General features: G+C 66.6%; 1 protein-coding gene across 7 annotated transcripts in view; it reads right to left on the bottom strand.

Annotated features, from left to right (window-relative positions):
- Positions 1 to 16,011, bottom strand: part of ADGRB1 (adhesion G protein-coupled receptor B1) — a 76,922-nt gene that overhangs the window by 18,923 nt on the left and 41,988 nt on the right. For 6 of the 7 annotated variants that reach the window (XM_044928902.2, XM_044928898.2, XM_044928899.2 and 3 more), the window contains exons 18-21: positions 8,346 to 8,487; positions 2,496 to 2,599; positions 855 to 957; positions 144 to 294 (exon numbers count right to left, since the gene is read on the bottom strand). In XM_044928902.2, the coding sequence (XP_044784837.1) occupies positions 144 to 294; positions 855 to 957; positions 2,496 to 2,599; positions 8,346 to 8,487 (500 nt within the window). The remainder of the gene's footprint in view (positions 1 to 143; positions 295 to 854; positions 958 to 2,495; positions 2,600 to 8,345; positions 8,488 to 16,011) is intronic. The other variant, XM_044928904.2, reaches the window with a different exon arrangement.

The raw sequence follows: 16,011 nt of genomic DNA, 5'->3' as shown, positions 1-16,011 counted from the left end.
CATGCCACCAGGTTATTCCTCACCTGGCACTCAGAGCCAGGTGACCCCCTGGAGGCGGAGGCTGGAGGGGCCACTGGAGCCGGAGGGTGAGGGGGGACGAGGAGGGGGCCGGGTGGGGCACCCCGCCGCCCTGCAGCGCTCACCCCAGCCCAGGCACAGGAAGCGCTTGCGGACGAGGCGGTTCCGCAGGCGGCCAGTCACGGCCATGTAGGACTGCCAGGCCTCGGTCAACACCCAGCAGAAGGAGGACAGGAAGAAGAAGTGCAGGAAGGCGGCCACCAGCGTGCACACGGCCTGCGAGGGCGGGCGGGCGGGCAGGCACTGGCTCACTGGCCCCACGCCCACGCCGCGACCTGGTCGAGTCCCCAGGCAGGACACCACCCAGGGTCCACCCACCCCACTGCTGGAGACAGGCTGTGCGCACTGAGGCCCTGGGGTGTGCTTGCCTGACCCAACTCCCAAGCTGCCAGGGACAGACACCCTTCTCCCTGGCTTCCCCGCCCACTTGAAGACACCTCAGAGGCCACAGGAGCCCACCCAAGAGCTCCGGCCCCAGCCCACCCGCTCATCAGCTGGCGACTCTGAGACCACACCACAAGGCACAGACAGGCTTGGGGGACCTGGGACCGACACTGGGCCAGCGTGCTGGAGCTTGAGCCGGTCATCTCAGAGCACTAGTCCCACTAGAGACTCTAGACACCCAGTCCCCACGCCTGGCCAGGTGACAGCCAGAACAGTGAGGGGTCTGCAGGGCTCTGCCCCCGCCTCAAGCACCCCAGGGCCTGGGGCCCTGCTGTGGAGCCTCCCCATCACCGACGAGAGCCACCCCCCAGGGCGCAGAGGAGGCCGCTCACCTTGTTGCGGGTCTGGGTCTGTCCAATGAGGATGAGTGCGTTGGAGGAGATGATGGACAGGCAGAAGTTGATGAGGATGACGGACCGCTCCGAGCGGATGTACCTGTGGGTGAGGGCGGGTGGCGTGCTCCATGCCCAGCAGGGCCTCAGCTCCTCAGGAGCTGGGCGCCACGGCCACGAAGGCTGGGCCGCCTCCTCCCTGTGGGGCCCTTGCCTCCACCGCACCCACATTGCTCCTCGTGTCACCGACTCGACAGAGGCCACGGGGTCCTGACCACCCCACACGCCGAAGGAGGTGCTTTGTAAACCACAGCGGCCGCAGGGGAGGGTCTGGGCCGGGGGGCCAAGCAGGCCCACGGTGGGTCAGGGTAGACGTCCGAGGAGGGGCTGCTGGGAGGGGCGCCGGGTATTTCAGGGTCACTGGTGCCTCCACCCTTGGGCAGGAGGGGGCGGGGGCGGGGCAGGAAGGCACGCCCCCCCCCCCCAACTCCACCCCGTGGCTGCATCGACCCCTCCTTGCGGGCCTCAGCTGCGGTCATGCTGCCCTTGGAGCCGACACACTGGGGATCGGGCTGGACCCAGTGGGTGGGGCAACCTTGGGTTGACCCTTGGTGACCCACAGTCCCAACCCCTGCCCCTCAGGGCCCACTGGAAAGGGAGTCTGCGCACACACGCCCCCATCCCAGGGCTGCTGATGGCTGGACGGGGTCGCCCCCACACTGCCCCACCCCCTGGGGACCAAGGGACCAACACCAGCCAGACAGCACCCGGGCACGGGGGTCCGTGGTGGAGAGGGCTTGCAGCCTGGGGCAGGGGCCGGCAGAGGCTCCCACTGGACACACGCACCCAGGCTCAGGGAGTGGCCTGGCACGTCCAGGTGGCGACAGACCACAGGCACGGAAGTCGGGGTCTCGGGGCCCAGCAGTCATGGGACAGGGTGCTCAGCTGGGCGGGCCCACTCAGAGGGTGGGAGGGAGCAGGGAGCCTCTGTGAGAGGCCTGTGGGCACCTGGCTGGGCAGGAGCAGGAAGGCCCGGCGCCCTGGGCTGCCCCGCGCCTCCCCGCTGCCCACCAGCATCCAGGGGACTGCAGTCAGGAGGGCTGGGGGGTGATGACAAAGGTGATGGATGGTCCCAACTGGGAAGGCGCGAGGGAAGGACGGCTCTGGGCTCCCAGCCCACGGCCACCCCGATGGGAGAAGGGGTAAGGCGGCCCCAGCCACCCCTTCCTGGGGACCGCCCCTGCATGGAGCGCAGTCATCCTTCCTGGGGGCAGTCCGCACCGTCCACCCCTACCTGCGGGGGGTGCCACCTCCCCGATGGGAGGACGGGTAAGGCAACTGCAGTCACCCCTTCCACACCTCCCGGGAACCCCCTGTAGTCACCCCACCCGGGGACCCCCCCTGCGGTCACCCCTCCCGGGGGCCGCCCACCCATGGGGCGCAGTCACCCCTCCTGGGGACCCCCCAGTCACCCCACCCTGGGACCCCCCCCACGGTCACCCCTCCCGGGGGCCGCCCAGTCACCCCTCCCGGGGACCCCCCCTGCGGTCACCCCTCCCGGGGACCACCCCCCCATGGGGCGCAGTCACCCCTCCCGGGGATCCCCCAGTCACCCCTCCCGGGGACCCCCCACGCAGTCACCTCCACACGGAGACGTAGATGATGATCAGCATGAGCAAGGTCAGGGACGACACGCCGCAGCCCACGATGAGCGTCACCGACGGTGTGGCCACCTTCTCCATGCTCTGTGGGTCCCGGGGGGGACAGAGAACAGAGTGAGGGGCGGGAAGGCCTGCGGGGGACGCTGGGGGATCCTGCCCCCTGCACCCCCGGGAGCCCCGCGTCCAGCAGCCCTCAGCGCCCCAGGCGGTCCCTGGGGCGGGGTCTCATCTCCGGCGGGTCTCTGTGCCCCCACTGGCATAATTGTGTGGCAAGCCCAACCACAGCGCCCGCCCCATTTCAGGAAGGGTCCCCCCGCATCACAGGTGAGCTCACCAAGGCAGCTGTCCCTGACCCTGTGGCTCTGCAGCACCAGCCAAGGGCAGGGGCCCGGCTCTAGCGGGGAGCCGTGGCCCCTCAACACCCGCCACAGACCCCAGCCCTCCACCCTGGCCCACCCCGGGGCTCTGCAAACAGCAGCTGCCCTCTGAGGCCCACGCCACCTCCATGTGAGACCGCCCCCACGCTGGGCGCCCCAAGTCTGCCCCCAGACTCCAAGCCTGGCCCCGCGGCTCCGTCCACCCAGACGCGCCTCAGGGCCCTCTGGTCTCGGCTCGTCCCCTCCCAGGGGGCCCAGGGCAGCCCTGAGGTCCGGCCGGGCCATTCCCATGCCTCTGTGTGCAGCCCGTGTGAGCGTGACCCCAAAGTGGGCGGCCTATGCTTGCTGAGGAAAGATCTCGGTCCCTCTACATCCGGAACCCAGAGACAAACTGGGGCCCTGCAGCCCCTCCCACCCGCCTCCCCCCAGAGGAAGGAGGGGGTGAGTCCTGGAGCCGGGGGGAGGGGCCGGGGGGAGGGGCCAGAGGACAAGGGGAGTCTGGTGGCCCCTACCGCAGAGCTGACCCCTCCGTGGCCCGGCCCAAGTCTAACCTGGCTGGCACGTTGCTGACCCTGCACATGCAGAGCGAGCCTCCAGGTCGCCTCCTGAAGCCACAGCGGCCCTTCCTGCCCCCAGATGGGACCGTTCACCCTCCTCGGGAGTCCATGGTCTGGGGGCTGCTGCACAGGCACCCCAGGGCCCACCCACTGGGCACAGCTGCTCCCACCTGCTCCATCTGCGGCCGGACGGCCCTTCCCCCCACCAGGGCTGCTGTCCACGCCCCAAGCCACTGCTGGGGGTGCCTGTCTGTCCCCTGAGCCTGCTGTCCTCACATCTGGGAGCCCCCCCTCCGCCAGGCCCAGCACGGACAGGCGGTCAATGTGACTGGCTGCATGAACGGAGCCTGGGCAGGCAGGCTCCTGGAAAATTGAGAAAGTCGTTCAAGGTCAGCCAGGCCGTCCGCTGTCCCCGGGGGCTGGCCCGGGTGAGGCTCTGGAACCAGCTCCTGCGTTTCCACACAGGGAGCTGGAGGGCTCTGGGGAAGGGGGACTTTGGGCTCCAGCCAGCGCCCCTGAACTCGCTGGGCAACCTTGGGGCCCCGGTCAGCCACACAAGTCACGGGTGGCCGAGCAAGCGGCTCAGGCCCACTCCTAGGCCGCTCTGGCCCCGACCTCCGTGGCCATCTGCCTCCATCTGCCCCCGTCAGGCCTGGCAGCCACCCGCCCGCGCCCTCCTCCTCTCTGCCTGGCTCGCCCGTCGCTTCTGACAGCCCTAACCCTGCAGGTTCTCAACAGTGTGGGGAAGGGACAGGTGACACAGCGGTGGACAGGGGTGTCAGGGACCTCAAGGTCTTGCTGGGAGGGCTGGACCGGAGACCTCAAACATGAGAGATGGGCCTCAGTCCACACCGAGAGCAGGCAGACGCAGGCCAGCCTCCTGCCGGAGACGGGCTCCCTAGCCAAGCTGCATGCCACCCCAGGGCCTTTGCACAGGCTGGTCCTACCCCAGCGCTCCTTCCCTGCCCTCCACACGGTCAGCTCTTCTCTCAGCTTAGCTGTCATCTCCCCAGTGGCTCAGATGGCAAAGAATCTGCCCGCAGTGCAGGAGACCTGGGTTTCATCCCTGGGTCGGGAAGATCCCCTGGAGAAGGGAATGGCAGCCCACTCCAGCAATCTTGTCTGGAGAATCCCATGGACAGAGGAGCCTGGCGGGCTACAGTCCATGGGGGTGCAAAGAGTAGGACACGACCGAGCGACTAACACTTCCCGCGCTCCTCACAGTGAGGACTGGACAATCACTCTGAACTGGTCCCACATCTGTCCGCCCATCCTCTTGCCTTGAGCCTCTGCAGGGCACTGGCCCCTCCCACCCCACACCCAGGCTTTTACTCCTTTGTGGTTCACAGGGTTACTGTCAGTTTCTGCCACGCGTCTTCTCCCAAACCATCACACACCTTACGCGCCCTGAACTTCTCTCCTAAGGCACTGTCCTTAACCCAGCTCCACTCCAGCACCGCACATGGCTCACAGCCACCCACACAGACGAGCCCTGACTCCAGCACTGACTGATTCCTGGTCCTGGTCACACGCTGAGCCATGATCCTGGTCAGGCCGGCCGCACAGCTCCGGGCACATCCCAGAAGCGATGCCACCAGCCACTGTGCTCTGCAGACCGTTTAGCACATGCCAGGCTGTGTGGACCCTGCCAGTACCTCGCCAGGTTCGGTCCCCACCCAGCCTCGCCCCCTCAGATGTGACTCAGAGCAGTTACTCAACCTTCCCGTGGTCACAGCCTGGCACAGGCCACAGAGCCAGGACTTGACACTCCAGCTGCAGGCAGGGCTGGGGTTGGGGGGATGCCAGGGTCTTGTCTCCCTTCGCTTCCTTCCCCCCAGGATCTAAGCCCTCCCTGGCTCCTGGGGTGTGACTACAGTACCCCTTCTCTTCCGTCCTCTCTGGGGCCCTTGCTCTGGACTCCAGCCCCAAGACCGCTCTGCACCCTAGGAGCGCAGCCTCCGCAGGCTCAGACAGACTCCACACCCAGCGCACAACCCCCACTCCGTGGGTGCTGGCAGGCAGCACCCACCCCCACGGCCCAGCTCCCCGCTGCCACCACCCCCTGCCGGCTGGGTCATTCCGCCTTCACGCTGGTGGGACCCCTGTAGGACCCCAACCCTCTCACCTCCCTTTCTCACCGCCCAACTCCACTGACCTCAGCGTGACACTCCTTGCTAGAGCCCCCGCCCCCGTCGGGCAGGCCCTCCGGACCCAGCCCCCTCCCCTGCTTCCTGCTCATCTCTGCCTTTCTCAGCCTCCCAGGGGCTGCCGTCGCTCCCCCCAACCCTGGAGCTGCTGTGAACTCCTGTTCATCCCTCAGGGCCCTGCTCCGCGCCTCCTCTCGTGCCCGTGTCCCGAGCCACCCCCGGGAAGGAAGGAGGCTGGTGCAGAGCCCCCAGAGCGGCCCTCTCTCCACCTGGGCTGTCTCTCCAGTAGACGTCGTGCCCCCTGAGGGCCCAGCCCCGGGCACACAGAGGGATGGGCTGCCCGGAACAGCCTCCCTCTCGCTCTCAGCCCTTCCCCATCAGCACCTCTGGGGCTGCCCTCACTGGGGCCGGAGCCGGCTGGGAAAAGACAGGAGAGTGGCGAAGGTACTGATGGCAGCTGAGCATGAGGTGGGACGCCCGTCTGAGCCACGCCCAGGCCTTCAGGGCTGCAGCACATGCCCCAGCCCACTACTCTGCCATCTGACAGAGGAGGACCATGAGGCTCACGGAGGCCCGGCAGCCTGCTCTTGGTCCATGGCCGAAGGGTGGCTCTGTGGCTGCTGAGAGCTCCCATACTGCCGGATTCAGCTGCCTCTTCTGGGACGTGGGGACGGGGTGTCCCCACGGGTGTCCCCGCCTATATGCAGACCAGGCTACCACAAGCCCCTCTGACTGCGGCTGCTTCCCGCCCCCCCGTCCGCCCCCGGACCCAGGCACAGCCTAGACCCCTTCACAGACCAGAGCTATGCGCTCGCCTGTGCACACTGGCGCAGGGCCCTGTCCTTTCACCCTCGGGAGAGCCAGTGCCAGGCCAGATATTCCTAGAAAGGCCCCTTGGGCCTCACACTCACCCCCAAGCTCCACCAGCGTCAGCCACCCACCTGCCCCTCACCTAACGCTCTCCCTGCTGGGCACCCACCTGCCCCTCACCTAACGCTCTCCCTGCTGGGCGGCCCCGGGCTCGGCAGGAGACCACCCTTTCAGGATGCGGGGGCCTGCCTGCTGCAGGCCTGGCCCAGGAAGGTCCCTGTCAACTGGCACAGCCCTCGCAGTCACCCTGAGCAGCAGAGGCCACTTCCGTTTTCCAGGGGGGAAACCAAGGCTCAGAGGGACCAAGGGCCAGTCTGTGGTCGCCACATGTGAGGGACAGCCCCGTGTTTCAAGACTAGAGAAGCACTGACCTCCTGCGGGCCTCACCTCAGACTTGGAGAGGGCATCTGGGCAACGCACCCTGTTCTAGAGCCCCCCAGCACCTCCCACCCCCCAAGGAAGAGCAGCTCCCAAGGCAGCCCTGCTCCGCCTGCTCAAGCTGCAAGGGGACCCAGGGAACCCCAGCACAGTGGGCTGCTTCCCTGTGCAGAAAGTCACCTCTTCCAGGAAGCCCCCAGCAAGGCCCCGGCTGCTGTCCTCAGGGCCAAGCCCCCAGAACAGCAACACCTACAGTTACGTCACGGGGACAGCCTGAGGGGGACGGCACTCCGGGATCTGGGCCAAGAGCACAGATCCGGGTCCAGCAGCGTAGCCCCAAGATCCTGAGCAAGACCTGCCCCCACTGTGACCTCCCTGCCGGTGGATGGAGGAGTTAGAGGCAATGACCTCCAAGGTCCCACCCAGCTCCTACCCTCTAAGGGGTCCTGGCTGACATTGCCCGCCCTCCCCACGTCCCCGAGGACAAAGGAGGGGGCAGACTGCTCTCAGAGAGGTCTGGGGCCATCCTCCACATGGAAACTAGGGTTCTGTGACGGGGAAGCGGTGCCACCCCCATCTGATGAGGGCCAACTACCCCAAACACCCCCAAATCCATGTCCCCCTCCCTGTCTGTCCACATCTGCTGCCTTGGGCACCCTCCCACGCCAGGCCTGGGGGCTCAACAAGCAAAGACCCTACCCCCTATGCAGGGGCTTAGTGGGCCCTACCCCCTATCTGGGTACCCCACTTTCCTGGGTCCAGAGACTGAAACTCAGCCTTGGGCAAGAGCGCCCCCCAGCTCTGGTTGGCTGGGCCCAGCACCCAGGGCCCCAGCCAGCGAGCTGGCCCCAGATGCCGTCGCCATAGAAACTGGCAGCCCCCACAAGGATCATGGGAACAAAAAGGAGGCCCCTGAGACGATGGGGCCTTCCCAGGGAGGGCTGCGGGCCTGGGCCAAGCCCAGCGCCCTCTCCATCCAGGACCCCTACCTGGGGACGAAGGCGCCTCCGAAGACCAGGGTCCATTTGGGGTGGGTGGGGAACCCCCCCAAGGAGGGTGGCAGCTCCTCCCCCTCCCTCTCCAGGGCAGGCCAAGACCCTGCCATCCGCTGGGGGACGGACCCTCGCCAAGCATCGACCTGGCTGGCTCTGCCAGGCCATGCCTTCCTGCAACCCCAGCGCCTGGCGGGGGCTGCCCATCTCCTCTGAGCACCGGCTCTCTCCAGGGTCCTAGCCCCCAAGGAGAGTGCAGAAGACTCACCCGTCAGTCCCTCCCAGGGGCCCCAGCCTGGCTCCTTCAGGGCCAGTCCCCAACTCCACACCGCCACCCACTCGACTCCCACCCGCCCTCTCCAGAGGCCCGAGCCTCTCTGGCCGGGCCACGGGGGGCATAGATGTGCAGCCGCCCCTCCCCGCGCCGGCCCTAGCGGCGACCGTCCTCCCCGGAAGCCCCCTCCCCGCGCGCCCCCGCCCGCCCGCCAAGCGCCCGGCCGGGGTCTCACCGCGTCGGCGCTGAGCTGGGCTAAGATGGCGAAGGTGGAGAGCCGGTCACAGAGGCAGCGCGTCCGGAGGGCGTCGAGGGGCACCGTGCGGCAGCCGCGCCACGACCAGGGCCCGAGCTGCGGGGGGGCGGGGGAGGAGGGTCTGGGGGCGGGACACACGGGGGGAGGGGAGACAGGGGCGGCGTGAGCGGCGGCCGGCCGCGCCCCGGCCCCGCGTCCCCGGCCCGCGCCCGCACCTGCGCCCGCCGCCGCGCGCGCCCCGCCGGCCCCCGGAGCCCCGCGCCCCATGGCCGCCGCCGCCGCCGCCGCCGCCGAGCCACGGGAGAGCGACTCGCGGGAGCGCGGGCCGGCGGGGCCGGCGGGGCGCCGAGCCCTGGCCCTGCGCCCGGAGAGCGCCCCGCCCCAGCGCCGGGCAGGGAGGGGCGCGTGGGCGCACGTGGAGCGGGGCGCCAGCCGGGGGCCGTGGCGGCCTGCGGTGCGCGCGCGGGCCGGGCCGGGTGAGGGGCGCCCTGTGCCGCCCGCCCCCGGGCCTCGTGTCGCGCTGGTGACCTTGGGGCCGCCCCGCCCCCACAGCCACCTCCGGGGCCGGGCTGCGTAGCCAGAACGTGCCCCCTGGCGTCTGACCCAAGGCCCTCCTGCTGTCTGCCGCTCGGGGTGGCGCGGGTTCCCTTGAAACGAGCACTTGTTAGGGCCTCAGTGCGCCGGACTGAGCTATTCTGCAAACCAGTCGCTGTTGATCCAAGTTCCCCATCCCCAGGCCGGCCCACTTGTCCGGCAGCATCCAGCCAGGCACGCAGGCAGAAGGTGCCCATCAAGTGTCTGCCCCAGGGCCCTGGACCTGCAGGCTAGGGGGCTCCAGGCTGCCTGAAGAGCTGAGACTGAAACGGTGGTTCAGGAGCCACAGCTGGGAGGGGACTCCTGCCCCTAGGGCTGAAAAAGCCCCTCTCCTCCTGCTCACAACTCAGACCCGGAGTCTTCCCGGGGGAAAATTCCAGGTCTCTGTGGCCAGGGTCTACACACGGCCAGCCCTAGATCCCTCGGCCCCAGCCCAAGCAGTTGGGAATTGCAAGGCGCCTTCAAAGGCCTCAGTCTGCCTCTCCCATCCCAGCCCTTCTGTATGGGGTGAGTGACTCCACCCTGCACTCCTCCAGGGGAGCCACGACCCACCCCTCACCCCGACACCGAGAGGGCCTCTGCTCGACACCTGGATACAAGCCACCACCCTGGGCTACCTCCTGGCTGCATCACCTGGGAAATCAGGTACCAGCCCGAGCTTCGGTTTGCGGGGAGGGGGCAGTCCAGAGGATGACGCGGGGCACCCAGCCAGCTGCCCTTCTCCCCAGCACCCACATGGACGCTCAGGAAAGCAGAGGGGCTCAGCCACAGGCATCCCGGAACCCAGAGCAGCTTGTGCTGAATTTGAGATGTTACACAATCTCTTTTCTGAGCGTCAGGCCCCAGGGGAGGAGGGACACGCTCTGGACCTGCTGGAGGCCCTGGAATCTGCTGTTCTCTCTTCACTTCCCCCACGGGTAGGGACCTGCTCCCATTTTACAGAGGAGGAGAACTGAGGCAGCCCAAGGTGACAGCTAGGCAGAGGCCAGGCCTTGGCTCTGAGGGATGCATCAGGGCTCTGTGGCCCCAGAAGATGCCTCCCACCCACACTGTCTGTTCATCTCTGAAATGCAGGGAGGGGAAGGGACATCTCTCTCTTGGGCACTGGGGCCGGAGTCCTGGGGGCCAGAGTTTGGGGTATCCAAAGCTCTTCCATCTTAGGGGGCCTCCGTAAGGAAAGCCACGGGAGGGTCCTGGGGGCTTCTGCCTCTTCGGCTCCCGACCACGCCTCTGCATGAGCCCGCCTGCCTCAGCCCACCTGAACCCCGCTAGTGTCTGCTGAGCCGAGTGGAAGTCAAAACCTATTAGGCCTCGCTAGAGACCCTTCTCCCCTTCCTTCTCTGGAAAAGAAGATCTCGATAGCCACAGGGCCAGAAAGAAGACCTGGGTGATGGAGGATGGGGAAAGGGAGCATGGGGTCCTGGAGAGTGGGCCTCTTGGGAGGCCCAGCCTGGTCCTCCTGCCCCCTCGGTGAGGGGCATCGAGGCCTCACTCAGCTGCCCTGGGCCCATCACATGCCGTCTCCCTCATCCCCCAGCATCACACAGGACAGGGGTGCAGAGTACTGAGCCCCAGCTGCCCCCGGTCCCTCTCACCCCTGGGGCACCCCGTCCTCACACTTGGGATGGGGCATGCAAGCCCTGGACCAGACGCCAAAGGGCCAAGACAGTAGAGGCCAGAAGTCCCAAGACCCCAGGCGCTTGGGGGAGGTGGCCTCTCGAGGCCGTTTCAGCCGGGAGACAGCACCTCCGTCTCTCATACTTGTCCACAACGTCGGCCACGTGCCTGATCCTAAGAGCCAGAGTCTGTGGCCAGCCGGGCCATCCCGGGTTCAAATCTCAGCTCTAATCTCCACCGCCCAGGCATGGATGCTGTCTCGGCACTTCTCTGAGTGGAGGGGGGGACCCTGACCCCAGCTTTTCTGCCCGCTGAAGGCTGTTGGGAGGGTCAGGAGAGGACAGCACCCCAGGCCTGGGGCGAGGGGAGCTGGGCCGGCCGGGGCCAGCAGCCTGGCAGGTTCCCAGGCAGCGCTGGCGGGTCTGCTGGGCGCCAGGCTGACAGCTGCCGGCCACCTCCTGGGAGAAGGCCAGCCCCGGTTGGTGGCTGGCCCCACAAGGCTCCTGCCATGGGCACTAATTAGCTTATCAGCCTCCCAGAGGAGGGGAAGGCGAGGGGCACTGCCCGCTGCCGATGGGCTCAGCCTCAGACCACGGAGGACACGAGGAGGCATCCACCCTGGTCCAGAGAGCTGGCCGCTGGGGTGGGCAGCCCCGGAGGCGGGCAGCTGCTCAGCTTGCCCAGACCCCGCAGGACTGCGGGCGGGCTCCCTGGCGCCTCCCCACAGCGGGGCCCCCCGGGCTCCAGCGGGCCGGGTGGAATGTGCCTGGGCTCCTGACACACGACAGGGATGGGGACCCGCTCCTTGCCCCTGCCCCACCTCAATATCCATAGCTTCGTGTGCATTTTGTCATGCAATCTGCAGTGATCCTCAGCTCAGCTGTGTAGATGCAGAGATCACAGCTCAGAGAAGTGGGGTGATTGCCTGAAGCCATGGAGCACGACGACAGAAGGGCCCAGATTACAGTTTTTTATCTATCTGATCAGCCCATGCCCCCGACAAGGCCTACAGCATCTGAACCGCTGGGCTCTGAGAGGTCAGTCTGAAAGGGGCCCTCAAGGATGGTGTACGGCCCCTCCCCAGGCCCTTAGCTGAGCTCTCTGGTCTGGGCCGGGCACAGCGGAGGACCCACTGGAGCAGGACGGGTGGGCAGAGGTCCCTGACGGGAGGATCCTCGCCAGCATCCCAGGCACACCCACCCTGACATGGGAGAGCGCGGGCACACTCAGCCCTCCTCCTTCAAAAAACCTCTCAGACATCCTGGGACACCGACGACCTCTGACAGAAATCCCCCCTGTTGCCGTGACGCCATTACCATCTCTGCAACACAGGCAGCTCATTCCCTGCACGCCCTCTCCCCGACCGCTCCGCGCGCCGGAGACCGCTGTCTGCCTCTTCACTGAGCTTCAGAACCTTGGGAATATCTGGGTCACAGAGCCAGGCCCCCCTTCCTGGGCCCAGGCCTGGGGAATCTGGGTCAAGGACACCTGCTCCACCCCAGCCCCCAGGTCCAGAGCCAGAGAAGGAGCTGGAGCCGCGGCCCCTCCCTCCCTGAGTGGAGACAAGGGTGTAGGGGGCGCTGGGCCCCTCAGAGCAGAGCTCCCAGAGAAAGGCTGTCTCTGCCCCGTGAGACCAGGGCCTCCAGGACACGACCACGCCTGCCCCATTGGACCACAGCCCCTAGGACAGAGCTGTGCCCCCCGCATGTGCTCTCGGAAAGGTCCAGCACTGCCCACCCCCCTGTAGGCCACCAGTTCCTCACCGTGGGCTCCTCCTACCCTGCTCCTGCCAGACCCCGTGTCACCAAACCCAAAGGACAATTCCCTTTACTTCAGACAGAGCCAGCAACCTCTAAACACAGCCTCCGCCGTGCGTCCTGACCCTGCGCTGAGACCTAAGTTTCCCCTAGCTACCCCCAGCCCCCGGCGCCTTGGGGTCAGTCCTGAATACACCCTGCCTCTTCCCCCCACCCCCGTGCCAGCCTCACCCGCCAATCTTGCTCCCTGGGCAGCTGGCCTCCCGTTCCCGCCTCCCCACCCACTCCCGCCCACCCCAAGTAGTCCTTGAGAACGTGTCCCCCAGTGGCTATCTGCGGCCTGCATGCCCGTCAGCTGGGCCTGGCCTGGCCAGCTCATCCCCCACACCCGTAGCCACGGGCTGTGCCCCAGCTCTCACAGCAAGGCCATCTTGACCCGCGACCTCTGCCTGCGGCTGGAGGGTCCTCCTGCCCTGTGATGGCCTAATGCTCACGCTTGTGTCCTGCTCTGAGAGGGCGAGAGGGGGGCCCGGCTGGTGCTCCCCACTGCCCACACCCTGGTGGGAACGGAGCACCAGCCGGGACTTGCTGTGGGTGGGCAAGCGAGGCCCTGCTGCCTGGTGGTGACCCCCAGGCCCCCGCCCCTGCGGCTTACACCTGCAGACCCAGGGGTGTCTGGCCTGCCTTGCAGACGCGAGAGTCACTGCTGCTCCCTGCTCTGTGGCCACCGCCCAGCGGGACCCCCCTCACCACCAGCTTCCGCCCTGTCCTCCGCCGCCTATCTGTCCCCCGCCATCATTTGAAATGTGCCAGGACACGCTGTCCTCTGCTCAAGACCTCCCCCAGCTCCCTCCTCACTCAGGGGCCCACAGCCCCGGGGACTGTCCCCCTCCCCAGCACTCCCCTCCAGCCACACTCAGACCGTGAACCGCAGCGCCCTGCAACCCCACCTGGGGCAGCCACCTCACTCAGCACCCGGGCAGGAGCCGCACCTTATCCTGGTGCCCAGGTCAGGTGGCTCAGAGAAGGCAGCCTGGGGAGTTAGCTGGGCCCCACCCAGCTCAGGAAGCCCCACCAGGGACCTCCCCCGGGGCCCAGGGTAGATGGGAGGAGGCTCAGCCTGTGGGAACCCCCGGCTGGCTCCCTGCAGGGAGGGAGGGAGCATCGGGGGCCAAGGTCTGCTCCCCTCCTGGGCAAATTCCCTCCAGGCCACTCAGAGCTGCGGCCCCCTCTGTTGAAGTGGCACCAGCCCCCCGGTGATGTCCAGGGACCACAGGCACACCGTGCCCAGCCCGGGTTCCCGCATGCTTATGGCACATCAGGGACGGCCGTGGAGAGCCCGGCCTGCCCACGGAGCCAGGGCCTTCACTGCGCTCAGGATGCCTCCCACCGGCCCACAGAGCAGGCGCTATTATGGGACTGTGCCTTGGGGTCCCCTGGGGTTTGATGGGCTAATTCACACTGGAGTGTGAGTGACTCATAGGTGTCCTCCCACACAGCAGAAAGAAGCCAGAGTGGGCACAGATCACCCTAGTGAGGGAACAGGGAGTGGGCACGGTGTCTCTGCAGGCAGGGGCTCCCTCAGCCTGGCCTTTGTGCTCCCCAGACCACCCATTCCAGGCACAACCCCTGCGGGATCGTACGGGACACATCCAGAGTGCCTACCTCCCACCTCCCTCTATTGACTGTTGACCCCCTGTTGACCACTGATCCACAGATCAAGGCTTCTGCTGAGCCGCCTCGTCCAGGGAGCCTGCTGGGATACGCAGTGAGTTCCTAAGCGTTGCACCTGGCTCCTGCACCAGGTGCTACCCTGGTGCTGCTTTTCTGGGTCCTACCTCAGCCAGCGGCTGGAGCTCAAAGTGACCGCCAGGCCCTCCCCACCCCCAGCCTGGCAGCCCCACTTGCATGTACCAGCCCAGAGGAGCCACCGGCGGCTCAACACAGGCGCCCCTCCTGCCTCCAGGTCTGGGTCCTGGCCAGTCCCTCTGACCACACACTCATCTGTCCCCTGACTCAGCCTCATCTTTTGGGGCTCCCCCGAGGCACTGCCATCTCCAGGAGGCCTCCTCAAGCTCGAGTTCCGTGCCCAGCCCCCGTCTCCCCGTCTGGCTGCTGAGAGCCCACAGGGCAGACCCACGTCAGTTCCATCTCATCTTGGTTCAGGGTCTGGGGACCCCGGGGGATGGATACATGTCAGGGCAGAGCATACCCGTCCAGCCTGCACCCCTGCTCATGGGCTGCTCTCCCAGCGCTGACAGCGTCTCGGGCTCCCTCAGCATTCATCAGGCAGTGACCAGGGCCTCCGGGGCATCTCACGTTCCCCACAAAGCTGCGATGGCCATCTCCTGGCTCTCAGCTGGCGCCGCTCCCTCTGAGTCGGGGCCCTAGGCCGCAGGCCCGCCCCAGGCTGGGAAACTGGCTGTCCTCAGGACCTGGTGGTTCTTCACTGACTGACCCACCCTCCTGGGCAAGGCCACCAGGGCCCCAGGTGAGTCTGGGACCCGGAACTCCCCAGCCCTGCCAGGAAGTCCTCTGGCTTGGGAAGGCTGGGGTCCTGCCAGCCTCAGCCCACCTGCTGACCCTTGCCAGCTCAGCTTCCATGAAGCCTACCTGAGCCTCTGCCGCCCACTCAGACCTCCGCCTCCTGCACCGCAGGCCTAGCTCTGTCCAGCCTGTCAGCTCCCCCCGCCAGCCAACGGGCTGTGCCTTCACGCCTCACCCTCACGCTCCAGGCTGGCTGGTCACTCGCTTTCAGGACGCGAGTCCCTCGCCGGCCTGCTCAGGCCCTCTGCTGGGCATGGGCACCTCCACGGCCACTTCCTCAGCTCCAGGAGATACCAGAGCTCACAGCCTCAGCCAGCCCAGCTCCTCCAGGACACCCTCTCCTCGGCCCGTGCACCCAGTCCTCTCATCTCCCCGGGCTGGTGTCTGACCCTGTGTGCTGCAGTCGGCCTCGAAAACTGTGCCATGGGCAAGTCCTAGTTCCTGGGAGGGGCTTCAAATCTCCCAAAGAGCTGAGACCACCATAACTGTCACCACGACCTCCACCCCACGGCTCCCACGGAAGCCGCCGCCACCAGCAGCAACGTCACCACCATCAGCAGCAGCACAGTCGTTACCTCCGCCACTGTCAGCACCGCCACACCACCACCAACACCAGCGTTCCATTGTTAACAGCACCACCAGCACCAGGAATGACATGGGCATATCACCGTATCACATCATTGGACCACCTTCACCACGACATCATCGCCATCTGTTGTTCAGTCGCTCAGTCGTGTCCGACTCTTTGAGACCCCATGGACTGCAGCACTCCAGGCTTCTCTGACCTTCACTATGTCCCGGAGCTTGCTCAAACTCATGTCCATTGAGTCAGTGGTGCCATCCAACCATCTCATCCTCTGCCGTTCCCTTCTCCTCCCGCCTTCAATCTTTCTCAGTGTCAGGGTCTTTTCCAGTGAGTCAGCTCTTCAAATTAGGTGGCCAAAGTATTGGAGCTTCAGCATCAGTCCTTCCAATGAATATTCAGGACTGATTTCCTTTAGGAATGACTAGTTTGATCTCCTTGCAGTCCAAGGGACTCTCAAGAGTCTTCTCCAGCACCACAGTTTGAAAGCGTCAATTCTTTGGCACTCAGCCTTTTTTATGGTCCCACTCTCACATCCATACGTGAC

The sequence above is a fragment of the Bubalus bubalis genome, chromosome 15, assembly GCF_019923935.1.
Source record: "Bubalus bubalis isolate 160015118507 breed Murrah chromosome 15, NDDB_SH_1, whole genome shotgun sequence".
NCBI lineage: Eukaryota > Metazoa > Chordata > Mammalia > Artiodactyla > Bovidae > Bubalus > Bubalus bubalis.
The sequence above is the reverse complement of the archived record's forward strand: the minus strand, read 5'-3'. Positions and strand labels throughout refer to the sequence as shown.